The sequence below is a fragment of the Vidua chalybeata genome, chromosome 5 (genome assembly GCF_026979565.1).
Source record: "Vidua chalybeata isolate OUT-0048 chromosome 5, bVidCha1 merged haplotype, whole genome shotgun sequence".
Taxonomy (NCBI): Eukaryota; Metazoa; Chordata; class Aves; order Passeriformes; family Viduidae; genus Vidua; species Vidua chalybeata.
Window position 1 is genome coordinate 23,712,493 of NC_071534.1, and position 19,339 is coordinate 23,731,831.

Sequence of the window (19,339 nt, forward strand, 5' to 3'; positions counted from 1 at the left end):
TTTACAATGCGTTTGATAGGACAACCACTTTATTACAAAGAACAAACAATACTTCAAAATAAGACTAATCAACTTGTATTGTACAAAATGTCAGTTTCCTTGTAGAGGTCATTAAGTAACAGGCTGTAAGATTAAGTTCACGTCAAATTGGCTATCCTGAAATAATCAGATAACAACAGTAATACTTACTATATCTTCAGAGTTTATGGCATGATCATGTGCTCTACTCCAAACTACATTCAAAAGATATTGCTATAATTACTTTGAAAACACAAAGTGTAGGCTATTGTTCACTTCATTTCCACTTTCACAAGAACATTCTGAAGATGAAGCTGTAGCAGTGGCTGCCATAACGGGCACGACTGTCCTATGCTTACACAGTCACAACCTCCCTAAGGAGTTCAGTAAAACTAGACATTTCTACAATATGGATATGGTAATCTGCTAGATTTCAGCTTCTGTTACATGTCCTTTAGCAGTATCTGAAATAAATGAATAACATGGAGTCTCAAAGAGCTGGTGTCAACAGTCTTCTAAACTTTAAAATCGAACAATCAATATTTGTCTGATATCTAGTTGATAGGCAAACAGGTGGGATTTAGACATTATAAATACAGTTCTAAAAACAGACCACAAAGTGTATTTTACAGTGTGTACCACAATTTCAGTTTAAAGTAAAACTGTGAGCAACTGAAGAGTTGCATATGATCACTATTCAACGTTACCCAACTTGGACAAAAAAGAGAAAGTGACATCTTATGTCAAGTCAGCTGAAGAAAGCACACTCAGAAGAAAATTATACTTTCATTGAAAACGCCACAGTTTTACCCTTTGGTAGTCGTGACACACACACTGAAAAAAGAAATTGTGCAAAGCATGTGAAACCAAGTGCAAAAAAACTCCACCCAGACACACCCAACAGGTTTTATTCTTAAATAACAACTCTACAATCACAACTATCAACCAACAAAATCAAAGCCACAAGTGTTTTCTCTAAAGGCTTCTTTCACAGTACTAATAAGAAAAACCAAGTTCTATTCTTCTAATTGACAATTCATGTGTATGGACTTTAGTTATCAGACAGTATTGGTAGTGAGATCCTACCTGATGAAATGGACCATTAAAATACAAATATCTTAAAGCCAGTTAACTTCAGGAAAAGTCCTATACATTCATACTATAAACACTGTTTAAAGTGAAACTGGGATATCTGTCATTGTCATAAAAACATGATTCTTCTCTGGAGTCAAACCATGTGTTACTCCTGTGCCACAATTAACACTATTATAGCCATTTATGGTCCCCAGCACTTTCTAGATGCTATTGGAGCATGTGATGCATTGCAATAATTAAGGCTGTACCAGCACTTTGTTATAACCCTGACTCTCAGGGTAGCCAAGACTTGGCTGTTAAATCTGCTCTGGGAGACTTGAGCTGCTAAATCTCTACTATTTTAGTGATACTTCTCCCACCAAACCAGGCACATCATTGATTTTAGTTTATATATTTACAAACGCTCTTAAGACAAATTTTACTGGAAGAGGCAAGAAATTCTACCTTGATGTATAATCTTTTGGCATTTGGGGCAAAATTAAAGTGCAAAGTATAAACTTCATTGCACAGTAAATAATTTAGATTTTATTTTAAAATAAATCTTATTTAGGTGCCTCAATCTATTTACCTAGTGACCTTGTCCAACTCAGCCATTTTCCTCTACACTTTGGCAAACATAGTTTTATATATAGGTACATAAATAGCATTTAAAATGTTTACCTTTATTTCACTACTGTGAACAATTTTTTTCTTTTCGCATAGGAATGGATCAACCTATTCCTAGAAGTAATGCTTGTTGATTTTATCAGCTAGCTAGTTAATGTAAAATGATGCATAGTAAAAGGGAGATACTGAACTTGATTGGTAGAATATATTGGTAAAGCAAACAAGCACTTAAGAAGATTAACTGGAATAAATATGTTGAAAGTTGCCATATCATATGTGCAAAATTGCTTACCATGTATTCTAAACTTTGGTTAAAATTTTCAGATTGAAGTTTTACAGAAACATTATGGAAGCAACACAAGTGATTACTAACACAGGAATGAGGTAAGTTATTATTAGTGCAAAAAGCAAGCATATGCTAAAAGCAAAGCATATGGATTAAAAAAAAAATAGAATGAATCTCATGGAAGTTTTAATACAAGACCAGAAAGGTCTCTTGTAAACATTGGTATTTACAAGTTTAAGATTTGTACAACTACAAAAGGATAATTTTAAGTAATAGTAGTGCATTTACAATGAATTTACGTTTTCTGTAATAAGAGCAATGGATAAGTTTATATTTTTCCTTTTAAATTTTCAGGGGATATCTCTCAAGATTAAGATATTTGTTACAAATAGTAGAAAAAATCATTTCTTTACAAAAAAAGTATATATTAAAATATTTATACATTTTAAGTTACTATATAATAACTGGAATTTTTTGCCTTGTACTCAGGCACCACAATGAAGAATGTGGTATAGGGAACTGAAACCAAACAGAATTTGCTTATATCCCAAATCTTATGGATTATTTTTGCAAAATCTGTAGCAATCCCAGGGACTCTACCTCAAATACTACTACTTGTGCCAATTCCTTTATTCATTTTTGATTTGAAACTTTGTGTTCTTTACATTTTAACTTATCACTACCAAAAAGAGCTGCTGGATAGAGCGTGATTCTCTACTCCACCATCTCTGATATATTTTCTATATGATACTCACACCTGAGCAAGGCTCTACAATGTTGATGTGTCAAACGTAAAAAAGGTTATATATTTTTAAGATAAAAACAATGCAAAAATAAAATATTTGTAGCATTTACAAATAGTACAAGAGTTACATTAAACACTACATTCGAAACTTGAGATTAAAGTAATTTCTACTTTGAGCCTGATGTTTTCATATCTGCAAAACAAAGGAGACATTGTTAAATGTTTCATCATTTCATATTTGAGTGTACGCACTCAAACATTTTCAAACAAACACTGTTTCAGAGTTCTAGGTTATAGATCATGGTCAAAATCCCTGCCAATTAAAGGGTTAAAACGGCATTGAAATACTGAACATCACAGAAGACAACTTCTTTGTTGTTATTCCCCATCTTAGAAAAGCACATATTAGAAACCAAGCAGTGGAGCATTCAACAGGTGGATCCCAGCCGAGGAGTTGAGGTCAGCTACCCCCACACCACAGTTCCCTGCTGCCCAAAGGGGTGGGCACTCTGCCCTTCCCACCTTCCTCTGTGCCCACAGCACCTCTTGCTGAGCAAAGCCAGCTCCCAACAAAGCTAAGCCAGAAATGGGAAGGAGCAGCATGAGAAGCTGGCAAAACTTGAAACGCCAGACTGGCTTACTTATAAGGCAAGCCAGAACTGACCAGGCTAACACTAATTTTATTTTCAGTGGATCCATTCCCATCCCCAAATCATCATGAACCTGTACAAATTCAAGCCCAGGGACAAGATGACAAAACCTCTTCTGGCTGTAACACAGATTTTAAAGTGTATATGCATCACAAAAATGCACCTTATATCACCTGATGGAATTTTTTTTCCATTTAGGAGGGTGAAAAGACTGAAAAAAACCCCCGATTACACTGTGTGTCATCTACGTGATGCATATAACTGGATCACTTCTTATTAGACTGAAAAACTTCTGAGCTGAAGTGAATTCTAGAGAAGTGAGAAGCAACAAAACTAGAATTGCATAAAACTCCCATAAGGAACAAAACAACATTTCAAGAAGTTCCCATGCAGTGCTGTGTTGGTTCTGGGAGAAATGCACAGCGCCTGCTCTGCTCAAATGCTGTGTGTGACAGTGACTTTACCTTGGAGCCACCGAACCTGTGTGGCCGGGCCGTAGCCTCTCTCATTCTTGGCTGAAATCCTGAACACTATGGCAGGCCTGGAGGTGTAATCCACATGGGCATTGGAAAGCTGGGCAGCAGTCACTATGCAGGAGGTTTTAAGACCACAGTATATCCTCATAAATACAAGTTGACTTGGATTTTCCTGTAATTGCGTGGAACGGATGGCTAAGTAGGCAGAATATTCTAAAATATTTCCAGAGGGTGAAGCAGGAGGCTCCCAAGAAAGATGAATACAGTCTACACTCTGAAGAAAGAGAGAAAAATATGATAGTATGTAGCTAACCAGAAATATATAAACAATATTAAAAAACCCCAAATTATAAAGATTACCTGAAAATTCTAACCTATCATCACCACTCTGGAGATAAGGATGTTTTTTGACTTTTACTTAAGAAGTGTGGTAAACCCTTAGAGATGTAACGATGCAAGACTAGAAAATCATGGGGAAACTATCATTAACTCTTAAAGTAATTCTTTTTAGCAAATTTCTTAAACAATATTATATTGAGCAGAGTTAACCGAGTAAGCATTGGACACTATTTTATATGACAATTTTCACTTAAAAAAAAAGCCAACTAGAACCAAGAGTTCTGAGATTACACCGGTAGCCAGAATTACCTATATTTCTCACCTTGGTGATTTTGACTGTTGAAGGAGCTCCAGGAAAACCTGGAATGCACGTCTTGAATTCACTGATTTTACTGAAAGGCCCAACACCACAGCCATTAATTGCAGCAACTCTGAACCTGTATACTGTGCCGGGAAACAGATCCTGTTTCTTAAGTAATCTGTAGTCTGGTACATCTGCACCTTCCGTCTGAAAATAAAGCAACACTTGTGGTATTTTAAAAAATATTATAAACACAATTAGCCTAAAAATATTATAAATACAATTAGTCTAGTTAGGCTGAGATTAATTAAGTTTAAATGAAACTGAAATCTATTTAATACTGTTGTACTTACATCAGAATTTATGAAAAGGTTCTGACTGACACAGTATCTCACCTCAAAACAGCTGATCTAAGATGCAATGTGAGACTACATCTCTAGACCAAAAGATATCCCATTTTCTGTCATTTAAATTAAACTGCACCTTGTGGTTATTTTTACTTGGGAAAGTTCAAACAAAGTAGCATTTACAATTACATAAGTTATGGTTTATTTAACATAATCTTCTGTCCTAAAAAGTATTTTTATTTCAAAAGCAGTTATTCCTAACATTAGGAGTGACAGTTTGGAAATCAAAATGTTTTTAAGGAAAAGCACAATAAGTTAGTAACAAACAGCTTTCTGAAACATGATGTGCTACCATACTTCCATTATTAAAATATGCACTGCTGCATCACTCATCCTTACAGTGGAACTATTTTCCTACTGAATAATGTGAAAGAACCACAATCAATGTAAACACTGTACAATGTACTGTGCTCTTTAAAACTAAGACATAGACTATTTATAGTGAAGTGCTTTCAAAGAAAGGCTTCTGTTACTTTGTTTCTGTCTTCTTGAGACACAATTTTTGTTTCTAGTTAACGAGGATATCACTAATTTACACTTTTACGATCAAAACTGTTACACTTTTGCAAGTTTCACACTCATAATTTTCAGGTATCCTCTTACATGTACCAAATATTAAGTTAGAAAGATCTAATACAAAAGCCACTACAGCTTCAGATCTAGTCTTTTTAAACAGCTTAGCCTATGTCTTACTAGTATCTTTAACAGCTTTTATGCAAAGATTCTAGGAACAGAGAAGACACTGAAACATTTCAATGCTGGACTGAAATAAAATATTAAGAAATTGTGGGGGGTTCAGTTTTTAAGAATTTTACTGCCTTGAAGAATTATTAGTTTAAAATTGTTTTCTAAGGCAAAAAATAAGAAAAGAATTAGCAATAGCAAAATAAGATATTTTGTATTATCATACATAAAAAAAGAAAATTCATCTAGTTTAGGAAATAGTAAGAAGAGGTGAGAAAAATACATGAGGAACTACTGGTCATAAAATACAAAACTCCTACAAGCACCAGATTCTGCTGCAGTATCAGAAAATCCCACATTTTGTTGTGAACTATATAAGCAACAGACTCTGAAATAGGTACGTGCAAGTTTCATCAGAGAAGCAGCAGCTACCTTGCTATTGATGTTCAGTGTTTCCTCTGGCAGCAAGTAGAACTGGCTCACCACAGCACTGTTGTTCTTAAAAATTCCCACATCATACCACCGGCGGTCCCTGGTTTTCACCGGCGGCCTCTGGGGAGCTCTCTAGTGTTTGAAGAACACGTCATGTAGATTACCCACACTTCAATGCCATGGAAAAAAATGTCAAGGCTCTAGTATATGTAAGAGACAACCCCCTTTTACACCAGTGTTTCTTTCTTATGCTTCAAATGAATATGCATGTATTATTAAAATACTGTGCAAAACCAACTGGTTCTTATACATTTACTCAGACACAGTCTGTCATTTAAAAGCAACAGCTGGGATGTCACATCTGATATTCTGAACGGGGAGGGGAGGAAGAAGCTTAAAGCTATAGAACTAGATGTCTGTTAGCAGCATGTAGTTGTGAGTTAATTTCTCTCAGAGGTCAAGAAGTTTCCCAAGGTGGTCCAACATCAGCAGCTCCCCCTGGGGCTTAGCTGTACCTCAGACCCACACGTGCTCTTTGCCAGGCACTGCAGAACTTGCCTGCAGCTGAGAACAGCCCTCTGCTGTGGTGTGGGGCCATGGGGATGGAGGGTGTGCAAACTGCTCCTGACTGACCCAGAAACACACATAGGCTTTCTTGTTGGTCTCCAGGCACCAGGGAGGGCACTTGCACAGTCAGGTGCCCAGCACAGACAGGCCATGATCCTGCTGGCAGGGAAATGGGGCAGGAGCTGCAGCTGCTCTTGGCAAAAGCACCCAACACTTTGGCAGCAGCTGCTTCTCCCCATCTTTTGGTTCCTCACTTTTGGTGGCAACAGTGGCACCTTGGGTTTGTGTATTAAGTTGTAAGCAGGTGAAATAGGAAGCATTTACTTTTTCAGGCAGTATTTACAGCTTGCATAGTCAGTCCCCATCTCCTCTAGGGAAAAACATCAAGATGTCAGTTAAGTTACGTTTCAAATCTATAGAATCAGCAGCTAGCACTAATCTGATCTAGTACATACTTCATTTTAAATTCAGTTGTGCATACAGAAAAACTTTTTACATTTGCACATCATGCAGCAGAGACCATTCCACTGTGCCAGTTGATAAAAACGATTCAACAGCTGAAACATGTACTTGGATCTCCTCCCAACTACACAACTGCTACTTAGACTCACATCTAACCCACACAATGCAATTAGTTTTACAAAAGAAATGTTTACCCCTGTATTATTCACTCCAAGCTCAAAATAAACACTGCTTTGCTTTCAAAAATACAATTAAAGGAAAACAGAAGAGCCCTGACAACTAATCAACAGAACAATAGGTAAAGCAATTTGATAACACTTTTTTGGACTTACAGAAGAGTGTGAATCATTTGTCTGTCCAGTATTGACCCTTGTTGAAGGCATGACATAAGCAGTTTCAGCAGCTAAAAACAAAACATTAAATTTTAAAAATGTAAGCAATAGAAAAAATAATTTAATACAAAACCCACAGAGCATGAAGTTGACCTCAATAGCCATTTACAAGTATTTATTGCACAAGAACGTCTCAGACTTCTTTTGCATGCAGTTCTATTTATAACACAAACTAATTTTGGCTTCTATCAAATTCACAGAACAATTCTGAGAGTCTGGCATTGGAGGCTGCTACTGATAATACAAACAGAAGGCAGGACTCGGAAAATCCTAAGAAGTGACAGCATTATGAAATCGATATAAAATATTTGTGAACAAATAATCTAAATACCAGATTGAGGCACATACTGGGGACATTGAATAGTCTAAGTGTGAATTCTTATTTTGATTGCATTGTTTCTGACACCAATACAGTCTGAATTCTGAACATAAGCAGTTAAACTGTAAACAACCTTAGCAAATGGGAACAGAGCATTAATTAATTTTAAAATGGAATCTTAAAAGAAAAAAAAAAGTTTAAGCACATGAGTAACACACAGGACTATTAGTATTCTATGCTTATGTTCCTGGGTTTTGCTTTTAAAATACAATATTGATTGGTAAAAATCACACTATACACACAACATCAATATGAGAATACAGTTCTTTAGTTAACACTCAAAACAATAACAAGCACAGCCTGTTGATATTTGTCAAAAACAAAACTTGAAAAACTACCAGTTTATGTTCTGCATTTGCTGCTTATTTTGGATATTTCCAGCAGACCGTGAAGAGGCCAGCACATTAGACCAGCAGTGAGCTGGCCACATTAACTGGCCATATTTATTACAGAGGTCAGTTGCTTAAAATCAAAATCATCCAAGGTTACTATTTTAGTCTTTTGCTGACTAAATAGATGAGCACTGAATGAAAGCAAATGTGCAAAGAGCACCACTGATATTTACAAAATGGACCTCTGCATAAATGAAGATTTTTCACTTACAGGAAACATGGTGATTTACAAATGCATAGAAGGAATAACCTGATTTTAAAAGATGCATAAATCCTAGCAGAGATCATCCAGGCTGCACAAGGTCTTCAATGCCCAAAGCCCTATCTACATCCCAGGTACTACTCAAGAAGGGAATCCCACCACACTAGAGGAACTCTGATGGCCTTAGAAATATATGGCTCAAAATACAGTATGTGAAACACATTTCAAACCTTCAGATTTTGAATTGAATGTTGTTAGTGAAGTTTCATCTTTAACAACTGCCCCATTTGTACTTGATGATTCAGTTTTAACAGCCTGCTGGGTTACCATAGTTTGTGCGCTGGAGACAGTACTGGATACAGAAGCATCAGGATTTACACTTTTTTTGTCCAAGTCATGTAATTCACCTACATTTGCTGATGTCTGAGCACCTTAAAAAAGAAGAAAATATTAGCAAGAATTCAATATTGATAACACACCAAATCTCAACTTGGTCTAATGGATTTAGTTTCATAAAAAGCCTGAGTTTAGCTCAGAATTAGGTTAGAACAGATCTGATTATATTGATTGCTAATGCTTACTTCAGGTTTATAGCTGAACAGGAGTCTGTCTCCACATTCATAAATAGGTGTATTTAAACAGTTATTTTAAGCTTGCTGTTTTTTATGTATTTGGTCACAAAAAAATTAATTTGGGAAAAAAACCCTACTAAAATAAAGTATCCACACAAATCAGTATCACAGATTAGTAACAATCAACTTAAGATTAACCCCTGTAAAAGTCTGTTTGTCACTTAGCAATAAGAACCAAAATTTCCACAACAAATTAAATTACACAGTGAATAAAATAAAAATCCAACTACCTATAAAATACATTGAGATCAAATATAAACAAATCAGGTGATTAAGCCTGGATTCACTACACTGAACTTAAGGCACTTCAGTGAAATGCATAAATCAGAGCCTTGTCATCTTTTACCTCCTCTACAGTCAGAGAGAAACATGCTTGTCTCTACATTGCCTGAAATTTTACATCAGCCAATAGCTTTTCACTGCTAACAGACAGACACAGTGTCAGTTTGGAGTTACTATCACCATAATGTTGTAAAATGTCATCTGTTCCTTTTTACTTGATGCTAAAAATGGCTATTTATGTTTAAATAGACAGATTTTCCATCATAATAATGAATATATTGAGAATTTCATGTACCTTGCAACACTTCAAACAAGTTAAGATTTCAATTTTCTTTGTATCTTCTAAAAATACATTTGGTAATAACTAACACAAGTTGGGTTTCATAAACTACAAAGGACTTGTATAATTTTAAACTACAAGACAAAAACAATCTTATTTTGTGTTTTTGAGATGAATTTTAACTCTCACTTTTTTTTTTCCTCTATTTTTTTCTATAGTCATCTTACTTGAGGTACAAACAGGCAAAACAGAAGGGGCATTTGATTCTTTGAATCCTGTAGCATCTGTGTGGTTTTTCATAGTCTCCTGTGTAACCTTGTTTTCAGGTGCTGCAACCTTTTCTTTTCCTTCTACTTTTGAGCTGGATGGAAGGGCAACTTGGACCTAACCAAAACAACACATTTGTTAATGTTAAACTGCAAAGTTCAGAAATTTCAATTGCAAACATGGTGTGAAAATGCTTGCTCATAAACAACAATATAAACTCCTCCAACAAGTCCCCCTGGTACTTTAAATTAGACCAAGAAATCAATCTCTCAATCCTTACCTTAGTCATTATAAAACAAAGACTCAAACACTGAGTTGACTTGGAAGAGTCATACTAAATTTTATCATTACATGGCATTTCATTGCTGTGTATATTTAGTCTACTGGGGGGACTTTGGGTGATGGGGAAAATCACAATTACATAGGCTTTCAACCTTTGCTTTCCTGACATGTATTTGAGATATTTCTACTCTTAGTGAAATTTAAGATATTTCTACATGTGTTTCCTCCAGGAACACATGATGGATCCCATATAGATCTCAGACTTTACACAACTAAGAAATGGTCCAAAGTTCTAAAAATGGGATCCTTTAGCCAGAGTTTGTCCTCACTATTTCTGTTAAATTGGTGAAACAGAGGAACGTGTACAACTGCACGCCACAGACAATAACTGGATTTAACCTACTGTAGGAACTTAAAAATAAGCAGACTAGCATAAAACTAAATTAGACTAAGAAAGAAGGAATACATCTTATTCTTTTTGCTGCCCACATTAATGTCACCAACATTCTGAGGATGAATAGTATTCCTATTGGCGTCAGGCTCCCAGTTGGCATTGTGGAAGAAAATACACTTGCAATTCTCTTCTGCATTAACAAGAAGAGTACTTGAAAGATTGTGTCTCCAGCATAAAATGAAAACGTATGTAAGGAAACAGACAACTACTTCAGCAGGTGTCTGTCTTTTTGTTTTATTTGAGTTTTTTTTTTTTTTTCCTAAGACCTAAAAAGTATGCAAGGAGTTTTAAAAACTCCTGAGAAATGTTCTGGCAGTTCACTACCTTCCCACACTGTTTTGACACTGAAGCATTTTTCAGCTTACACTTACATTATTAGGAATGAGATTATTTGCTTGGCTGGGATGATCCACCTTCATTTCTGGATAAGGGATGCTAGGCAATGAATGTGGACTCTGATGGAGAGAACAGCCACCTTGCAAGTAAAAAAAAGCAAATTCCCATCAGTTATGTAAAACTTAATATTATGATGGTTTTAACCTATTTCAGTAAGAAAGAGGGAGGCCAAAGTTGCCTGAAGGAAAACTTCATTGTAAGTCTGAAATGAAACTGCATGGCCAAACAGTCAAATAAAATCCCTTCCTCACTGTTTCCTTTCTCAATTTGTGCCCAGCATTCTACAGATATCTTCATAATTCAGATAGCTGGCCAAAACCAACAGAAACAAGTGAAAGGGGAGTTTTCCATAATTATGATGCAGGTACTTGGAGAATAACCAAAGAAACAGGGTCTCTCTCTCACAGAATGGTTCTTTAAAAAACAAACTCTCATTTATTACTTATGCAACCCTCCAGTCTGCTTGTGCACAAACGTTAGTGTAATGTGATCTGACTGCTACCTTGTGAACTCAGCACTGCTGTCTCAGGAACGCCAGTACCAGGAATTCCAGCCACTGGTGGCACTGGTGAGTCAGCATGTAATTGAAGAAGATATCCTTCAACTGTAGGTACTTCATCCCACTTCAACTGAAAAGAGTTGGTTGTAGCTCTGATCAGCTGTACCTGTGATGGTGCTAGAGGTCTCTCTACAGGAAACCAGTAAAACACAGATGGCACGTTAGAAATTGCTCTCCCTTACCAGTTGATTAAATAGCTGCATATTGCAAGTAAAATCAGTCACTCCTTTTTTACTGAGGTACAATATACCAGATTCAACAAGAAACCACTGCCAAAGGGGGCAAGTCAAGTCAGAGAATTACAGAGTGTCTTTTCAAAGTGTTCAAAAATGCTCCAGTTTTAATGCTCTGTTTTTAATGGTTCTGCTGTTGCCAGTAGGCCTTTGGGTTGTAGCTACATCACTGTAGGGATTACAGAGACAGGAGATCCTTGCGCTTTCCTGAAATGCTGCAGGTAGCTCTTTGGCTCCTAAAGCTTTACATATTCCTCTAATTCACAATTATTCCTCTTCCTTTTTGCTTGCTCTGTGTAGCTCAAGTGAGCTTTTGCTCTAACTTCTTCTGCACAGTCTGAAGCCTGGACGTGACTAAGGCCAATGGCTTGCTCCTCTCATGTGCCTCTATGCCTGACCAGGCTGCAATCTTAAGCACACCCCTCCCCTGCTACTCTTTTTCAATTTCTGAGGGAAAACTGAAATAGGGAAAAAAAAAGTTCTATTCTAATTCCCTCTCTCCCAACACCATCTCAGTGTCCTGCTATCAATGCAGCTACTAATGAGTGATTAGTGTCCAGAATTCCCTCATCTCCAGGAACAATTTGGTCCTTTCTTAGATTGAAGAGTATCTTTTTGCAGTCCAAGAGATACGGAAGCAGAAGCAGCAGCAATGATCCCAACAGTAGAAGGGATATGGTGAAAAAAGTAAGTAGTAGCAGAAAAAAGCAGTAGTAGCACTAAAAAGAGAGGACAGGAACCCTGAGTTTAGGCAAAACAGCCTTTAGCATCTTGTATCAACTGACTATGGCATGCAGTGCAGAATTTAACACAAAATTTTTTCAGAGGCTTTAAACAAGCCTTCCTAATTTTCTTCATTTTAAGTAATAGCCTTTAAACAACCAGCAGTGAAGCACAATTTAAAAACAATTTTTAAAATGTAAATACTCTTCGAGTTTGCTACAGCTTTAATGTTCTGATCATCAATCATACAAGCTTTCCATATGTCAATAAAACACAGAACATAGTACAAGTCTCTTATTTATTTCTGACTCACCAGTATCAAGGTACCAAAGATCTTTGCAGCAAACTTGATTGTTCCAAGCTTTTCTGTAACCATCTCTACCACTCCAGATATACAGACGAGTGCCAACAGCTACAGCACAGTGTCCTGCTCTTGGCCCTGGTAACAAGTTACTTTTGTCCTCCTGGCAATCTGAGATCAGACCTATCCATTCTGTGGTATCTAGTAAATGAAACTCAAAGCATTTAGTTTCTAGATGTTTTCCAAAACAATAAATAAAGATGTTAACACACTTAACTGCTCAGAAAAAAAAAGAAAATAAATCACCTCTCTTTTTATAGACAACTGCATTTAAAATGGAAATATTATGAAGAGAAGGTCACTTTCCAATTAGCATGCAAGATAAAAAAGATAAAATCAATTCATACAGGCTGAATTTTCTGACCTCTGATTATCTCTCTCAGGAAAATAGATCAGAAGTTGAGAATTCAGGGATAGTACTACCATGCTTAGAAAAACCTCATTTCAGAATCTGTTTCCTGTGTTCTACAAATGAAGAAGGAGTATTTACATTACTTAACATTAAAGTTGTATTAACAAAGATTTGAAGAAGCAAACCTGCTGAATCTTCAAAGAAAAATAATAATTAAAAAAATTTTTTTCAAGTAACATGCAAAAAACTGGCAACTTCTTTAGTGAGCCAGGATTACAACTATGTATCCTAAACTTTATTCAAGGTCTTCAAAATAGTTACTCTACTCTGTTAAGAAAATACTAATTCAAAATATGCACTCCCAGAAAGGCAGAAACACTAACCCAAATTAAGGTAAGAAAAGGAACCGGTGCATTTCCATTCACCATCAGGAGCAGAAATTTCACCTCCTGCTGACTGTGGAACCCATCCACCAAAAACATACATTCTGAAATACAGGAAAAGAGGGAAGAGGGAAAAAGAAAAGAAAGGCCAATTAACATCTAGATGTGTTGCATGTGCTCTCTCAAACTAGGACAAAAAAGAAAATGTCCAGGGTGTTACAGTTTTGGTTCACAGCACATTTTATTTGTATCTACTGTCTTTATGATGTACTGTTGCAGACTTCTACCTTCTGAAATTTTTGAGTAAACTGACTGATTGAAAAGCCCAACCACACAAAAAAAGTCACAGAAATTCCTCAACTTCCTAGAAACAGCAGTTAATACTGTAACATTTAGCAAACCATCAAACTGCTAATGCTCTCCAAAAATCCCACATGTACAACAGAATTTCTACAATTCTTTACTGCAGAGCCCTCAGTAAGTCATGCTAAAATAATATGACTGGCATCTAACTCAGATATTAAAATTTAAAAATATAATGCGGGCTACAAACTACTAACATTTTAAGTAAATATCAAAAAGCTAAGCTGCTGGATCAGAAGATAGAAAGCTTTCATACTTCTTTACTCTCTTGCCTCTTTCTCCTCATGCCAACTTGTAAATTGATACAAAATGGACTGAAACCCATGTTTAAAAATCCATTTTATCAATGCTACCTGCCAAAACAAACCATATTGGCGAGAAGCAGTGTAATGAGGGTCAGACTACAGAAAAAGTGGGGAATAGTTTTGCCTGGAACTAGTTTTACTCTTTGATCAGTTTCTTTGGATAGCTACCTCATCTGTGTCACACACACAGAGGCACTGAAGCTCGCTCCTGACAGAGCTCAGGCCCAACTGAGGTTGTCCCAGAATGCACCAAGGTGCTCCAAGAAGCCCAGAAAGGTGCTGGTGGCTTGGGCAGACTGTCCTGCTGGATAGAAACACTGACAGCCAGCTACCCTTGAGTTAACAGTGGCACTGAAATAGCAGCAGAAAACTACTCTACAGGGCTGCTGTTTATACTGAGCAGTAGTGGATAAGCATCATCATTCTCCTACTTGGTGTACCTTTCTAGAGTTGAGCTTTTAACAACAGACATACTTGTTTCCTATTACATTGGCCGTATGGAGACTGCGAGGAAGTGGTACTGTCCCTTTGGTTTCTGGTCTTGACCAGGTCATGGTTTCTAAAATAAAGAAAATCAAATTCTCAAACAACAAAAAAAAATTATCTTGTTGCTACATATTTCATTATCTGGATTTTAGAAGGGAACATACCTCTAATTCAGCAAAATTCAGCAAAGCTAAATTTCACCTTTTTAAGATGGCGACTTTTAGAAAAAGGGTGCAATAACAAGCACTTGGAACTTGTTTTAGAAAAAAATCACAGGAAATACTGACGAACTAAGTGTTTATCAAAAACATAAATTATGGTTTCATTATGGTTAGTCAACTTTGTTTCTTTAGAGTGCTTTAAAGACTATGATATCTATCTCATGGAGTACCTATAATCAGTGAGGATAAAACATGCAAACAATACTGTATCTATTTAATTCCAAATATTACAAAAGGTTAACATTATGGTGTCAGTCTCAATAATATCTACACCACAGCATGCCATTAACTATTCTATATTATAATACTTCCCCTCAGCCAGTAAGCACTGACTTCTACTGACAAACCAACTCACCTATGTCAAGTTCCCAGAGATCATTAAGCCGACAGCCACACATGCCTCCAAAAATATACATCTTTGGGCTTCCCACATCTTTTCTGCAGTACACTATGGCTGTGTGAGATTCTCGGGGAGATGGCAAGATTCCTTTGGTCACAGGAATACTCCAGCCGACCACACCAGACCCATGTTGCAGCTCCAGTTCATAGAAATCATTTAAATATCTAGAGTGTTATTGTCAAAGTATGAAAAATTCACTTACAAGCATGATGACAAGTGTACTTTAAACCCTGACCACTTCCAGGTACTACATACGTCTGTCTTGGGAGGGTGCAGAGTTTTAAACTCTGTTTAAATGTTTAAAAAACATTTGATGCATTGTGGGCAGTACCAAATCTGGATTTAAAATGGATTTCAAACAACAAAAAAATAACAGTTATAACTTGTTGCCTCTGAGAAAACATGCTCTCTTATTTGCTACACTGTATTACATGAAAGAAACATGAAAACAACATTTCTTGCAAAAATTGCTACATACAGACACACAATAAACTGCAAAGCTGTGGGAAACATATGATGACAAGAGATATTAGAGAGAAATTTCTGCAACTCTTAAGGCAACCAAGGTGACAAGAAGTTGTTTGTTTCCTTGTGTCTTCAGGCTGGCCAATGCACAATTAACCATTTGTTGCTGAATCTATCAGCAAGTTATTTTTAGATAATGGTCTTTGAATCTTGGCATTCACACCAGATACCTTTTGTTTACCGAGCTTGAAATTGCCAGTTTATAGTTCAGTGGCTATAAGTGCTCTGAACTGCAGGTGAATGTGGATATAAAACTTCAGCATTATAGCACAGTTTGCTGACAATAATGGCAACTTCAGCTGTTATTGTAAAAAATTTCCAGATGAATTGATAACTGTTTTTCACAGCAATACAGAAAAACCATCCATCATGAATTCCCTGATGACTCATGAGACTCTGCTGATTGAGGTAATTCTAACAAACAAGCCATTCTTAAAAACATCACCCAAAATACCAGGAGAAATACAAAAGCCTACTCAGGTTTCCCTACAAAAGTGTCAGAGCTGTCACTCAGTGCTCCATATTGTGGGATTAGCAGAAGGAATACCTAATCTTCTTCACCATGTAACCCCTTCACTGCACAAATCATCCAACTTTGAGCACTTGGTGTGCAGGACAGCCTGCCTAGAATGTCCCTTTTCAAAGCTGTCAAATCATTTGTTTTTAAAGCCATTAAATTCAAAGACAAATCAGCATACCTGGGAACATTATTATTTGAATCTTCACTTTCATTTGCCAGGCCACCAAATAAATAGCACTTGTTACCATACAAAGAAAAACTGTGGCCAAGCCGAGGACAGGGGGGTGATCCATTTGAAGGAGCTTGAGGTTTTACTTTTTTCCAGAGCCATCGACTTGCCTTGAAGACAAGAAAAAATTATTTAGAAATAATTCCATTGATAGTCTGTCATAACAAATAGAATTCATATAATATTAACATTTGTATATTTTCTGAATTACTTTTAATTCAGAAAATATACAAATGCTGTGCTTTTCTTAGGACATTCAGTAAAAGGGATATGTAAGAGTTAACCTTAATAAAATATTAAATATATTATACTGTATTTAAACTAGGTGAAAGTCTCTATTTCAAAGCTATTTAGAATAAACTTCAGATTCTTAAGATGGAAAAATCTTCTGAAGAAGAGCAAAGATCATCTAACTTTTCTCTGCAGTTGGTAAAATAAAATGTGTTTCTTCATAAACAGATAAATAAAGTAGTCCTGAAAATCAAAACATATTCATATATTTCCTACCTGCAATTCATATAAATCATTGCTGTATCTTCCATATTCAACCATTCCTCCAAAAACTAATATTCTAGTACCATCACAAACAAATCCATGTGCTGCACAGCCTGGAGGAATATCTCCCCTTACAGCAGGAAGGAACCATTGATTCGTAACTATAGTAGGAAATAAAAAAACAAAAACCAGAAAAATAGATTAGAAAAATATTTCAAACACTGAAACATGTCTTTTTAAACACCTCTGCTTTCTGAAAAATTACCTTTGAACTGCAGATAACTATGGCTATTTGCTTCACAGTAAGTTTTCTTGAAGGAATTCTTATTTTCTTTAATAACAAGAAAAGCAAACACTTCTATCAAACCAAAATTACTCAGTATATGAATGAGCCCATGAGGTCACTGTAACTAAGTCAGTCATGAAGGATCATCCAGCAATTTAATAGACTTGCCAAGAATAGAGGCAACACAAGAATGAGGAACACAAGTGCAGTTCCACACAAAAGAGATAACCACCCTAACTCAGAGGGAGCTAGCCCTAGAAACAGAATTATTAGAGCTACAGCAGCATGGCACTGTGCCTGGACTTAATAGCCCTATTCAAAAACTAATTACACTGTTCTGGGACCCATTTTAATATCCACAGAGTGGGAGAGGAGAGGCACAGAGTCAAGAAAAAGCAACTAAGACTGTCTGATCCAGCAGCATAGTGGTGCCTAAACTGTTCTGGAATTTAAGAATTACAGGGGACAATGTCTTCTTTTTCCTACACTTTTTTTATAAGCACAAAGAGGAGAAGTAGGAAATTAGAAGCTTCCAGCGAGCGTTGCGGCAGGGGATTAAGATGCTCTTACTGTGTGCCAGCTCCTCGAAAATCATCACATGAATAGCAAGGGCCATGGATGGCATCCCACACTCGGGCAGCTCAGGTCATAACCCTGCATCTTAAACCCCAGAATAAAAAAGGTCAGTTTGGGCCAAGCACTCATCCAGAAACTGGAACAACTAAGTCATGATGCTTTTTGTCACTGCTGCAAATGGGAAACACCTTAAGCAGAAAGTCTGGGAAGAAAAAAACCAAGTCATGACAAGACTCACTCAAAAGGCACCCGTCCAGAACCTCTGTTCTGATAGCATAACTATGTTAAGAGTTTTCTTTGGATTACTTGTCAGAACAGAAAGATTAAGAGACTTTTTTTCCTTCTCCCGTCAGAAATGTGATTTAAGCATAGTAGATCTTTAAGCTATCCGAGAAAAATCTGCCTGGAAAAACCTCAAGCAGCCAACACTGACTGAGAAGCACAGATCAGTCACTGAACTCCCCCGTCTCGGCCCAAGCCCTGAAATTACACGCAAGTTTTCCAGCCTCATCCAGCATTCCGTACAGTAACTATTTAGTCGTCTGATCTTTCACAAATAAAATCCGTCTTGGGCAGCTTCCTGTTTGGAAAGGCTCCCGATACCAACATGTTAGCTTTTCCAAACAAAATTCCCATTCCAACGCGTTCGGCTTTCGTGAGCTGCCGCCACCAGAGGGAAGGAGGGGGATCCGGACACTCGTAGGGACTAATCCCGCCTGCCGCCATTCAGCCGCGACCCGCCCGGGGACAGAGGCTCCGCAGCCCTGCGCGACAGCGCGGACAGCAGAACAGCCGCGACACGCACCGGGCGATCCTCCCGGTCGCTGTTCCCCAGCAAGGAGCACCAAGCCCGCAGCACCAGCCAGGGCGCAGCACTACCCCAGGAAAGACCCCTGGCCCAGGCGTATTTCCCGCCCCGCCATTTCGGCTCCGGGCAGCTCCTCAGCCCGCCCGCCGCCCCCTCGGCCGAGCCCCCCGCGGGCAGTGCCGGGGGAGGGCGGGACACCCAGGGGGGGATCCCCGGCGCCGTGCGGAGCCCGGTGCCACCGGCGGTCGCAGACGGGACAGCCCCGCCGCTGTCCCCCCGCTCCGCCCGCCCCGCGGCGCGGCCCCGCCCCGCGCACCCGTGTTGTAGACGTGCAGCTCGTCGGCGATGCCCTCGTTGCCGCCGCCGAAGATGATGAGCAGCTCTCGGATGGCGACCGCACGGTGCCCGTGGCGGGAGCGCGGCACCGGCCCCGTGAAGGAGGACACCCGCCTCCAGCTCAGCCCGGCGGCGGCCGCCGCCATCTCAGC

At 37.9% G+C, this 19,339-nt stretch overlaps 1 protein-coding gene across 2 annotated transcripts; it reads right to left on the reverse strand.

Annotated features, from left to right (window-relative positions):
* On the reverse strand, positions 1-19,333 carry HCFC2 (host cell factor C2). Of its 2 annotated transcripts, XM_053943855.1 has the most exons (16): positions 19,168-19,333; positions 17,194-17,342; positions 16,636-16,796; positions 15,368-15,576; positions 14,780-14,864; positions 13,638-13,741; positions 12,855-13,043; positions 11,529-11,714; positions 11,002-11,105; positions 9,855-10,011; positions 8,664-8,864; positions 7,401-7,471; positions 6,040-6,171; positions 4,538-4,723; positions 3,865-4,150; positions 1-2,943 (listed from the first exon to the last, which is right to left on the reverse strand). In XM_053943855.1, exons 1-16 carry the CDS (start codon positions 19,331-19,333, stop codon positions 2,918-2,920), a joined length of 2,412 nt encoding a protein of 803 aa, XP_053799830.1. In that variant the 3' UTR covers positions 1-2,917. The 2 variants fall into 2 exon arrangements, with proteins under 2 accessions (XP_053799830.1, XP_053799829.1); XM_053943854.1 differs by lacking the exon at positions 1-2,943 and having other exon boundaries at positions 3,836-4,150.
* Between the last annotated feature and the right edge of the window lie 6 nt (positions 19,334-19,339).

What these genes read in the sequence shown, in the direction of transcription:
- HCFC2 (XM_053943854.1), bottom strand. Translation starts at nt 19,333, where the DNA reads ATGGCGGCGGCCGCCGCCGGGCTGAGCTGGAGGCGGGTGTCCTCCTTC. An exon ending in GCTGCACGTCTACAACACGG is followed by an intron (nt 17,343 to 19,167) that starts GTGCGCGGGGCG and finishes TTCCTACTATAG; the next exon opens with TTACGAATCAATGGTTCCTT. An exon ending in ATTCAATTCAAAATCTGAAG is followed by an intron (nt 7,472 to 8,663) that starts GTTTGAAATGTG and finishes TTTTGTTTTTAG; the next exon opens with CTGCTGAAACTGCTTATGTC.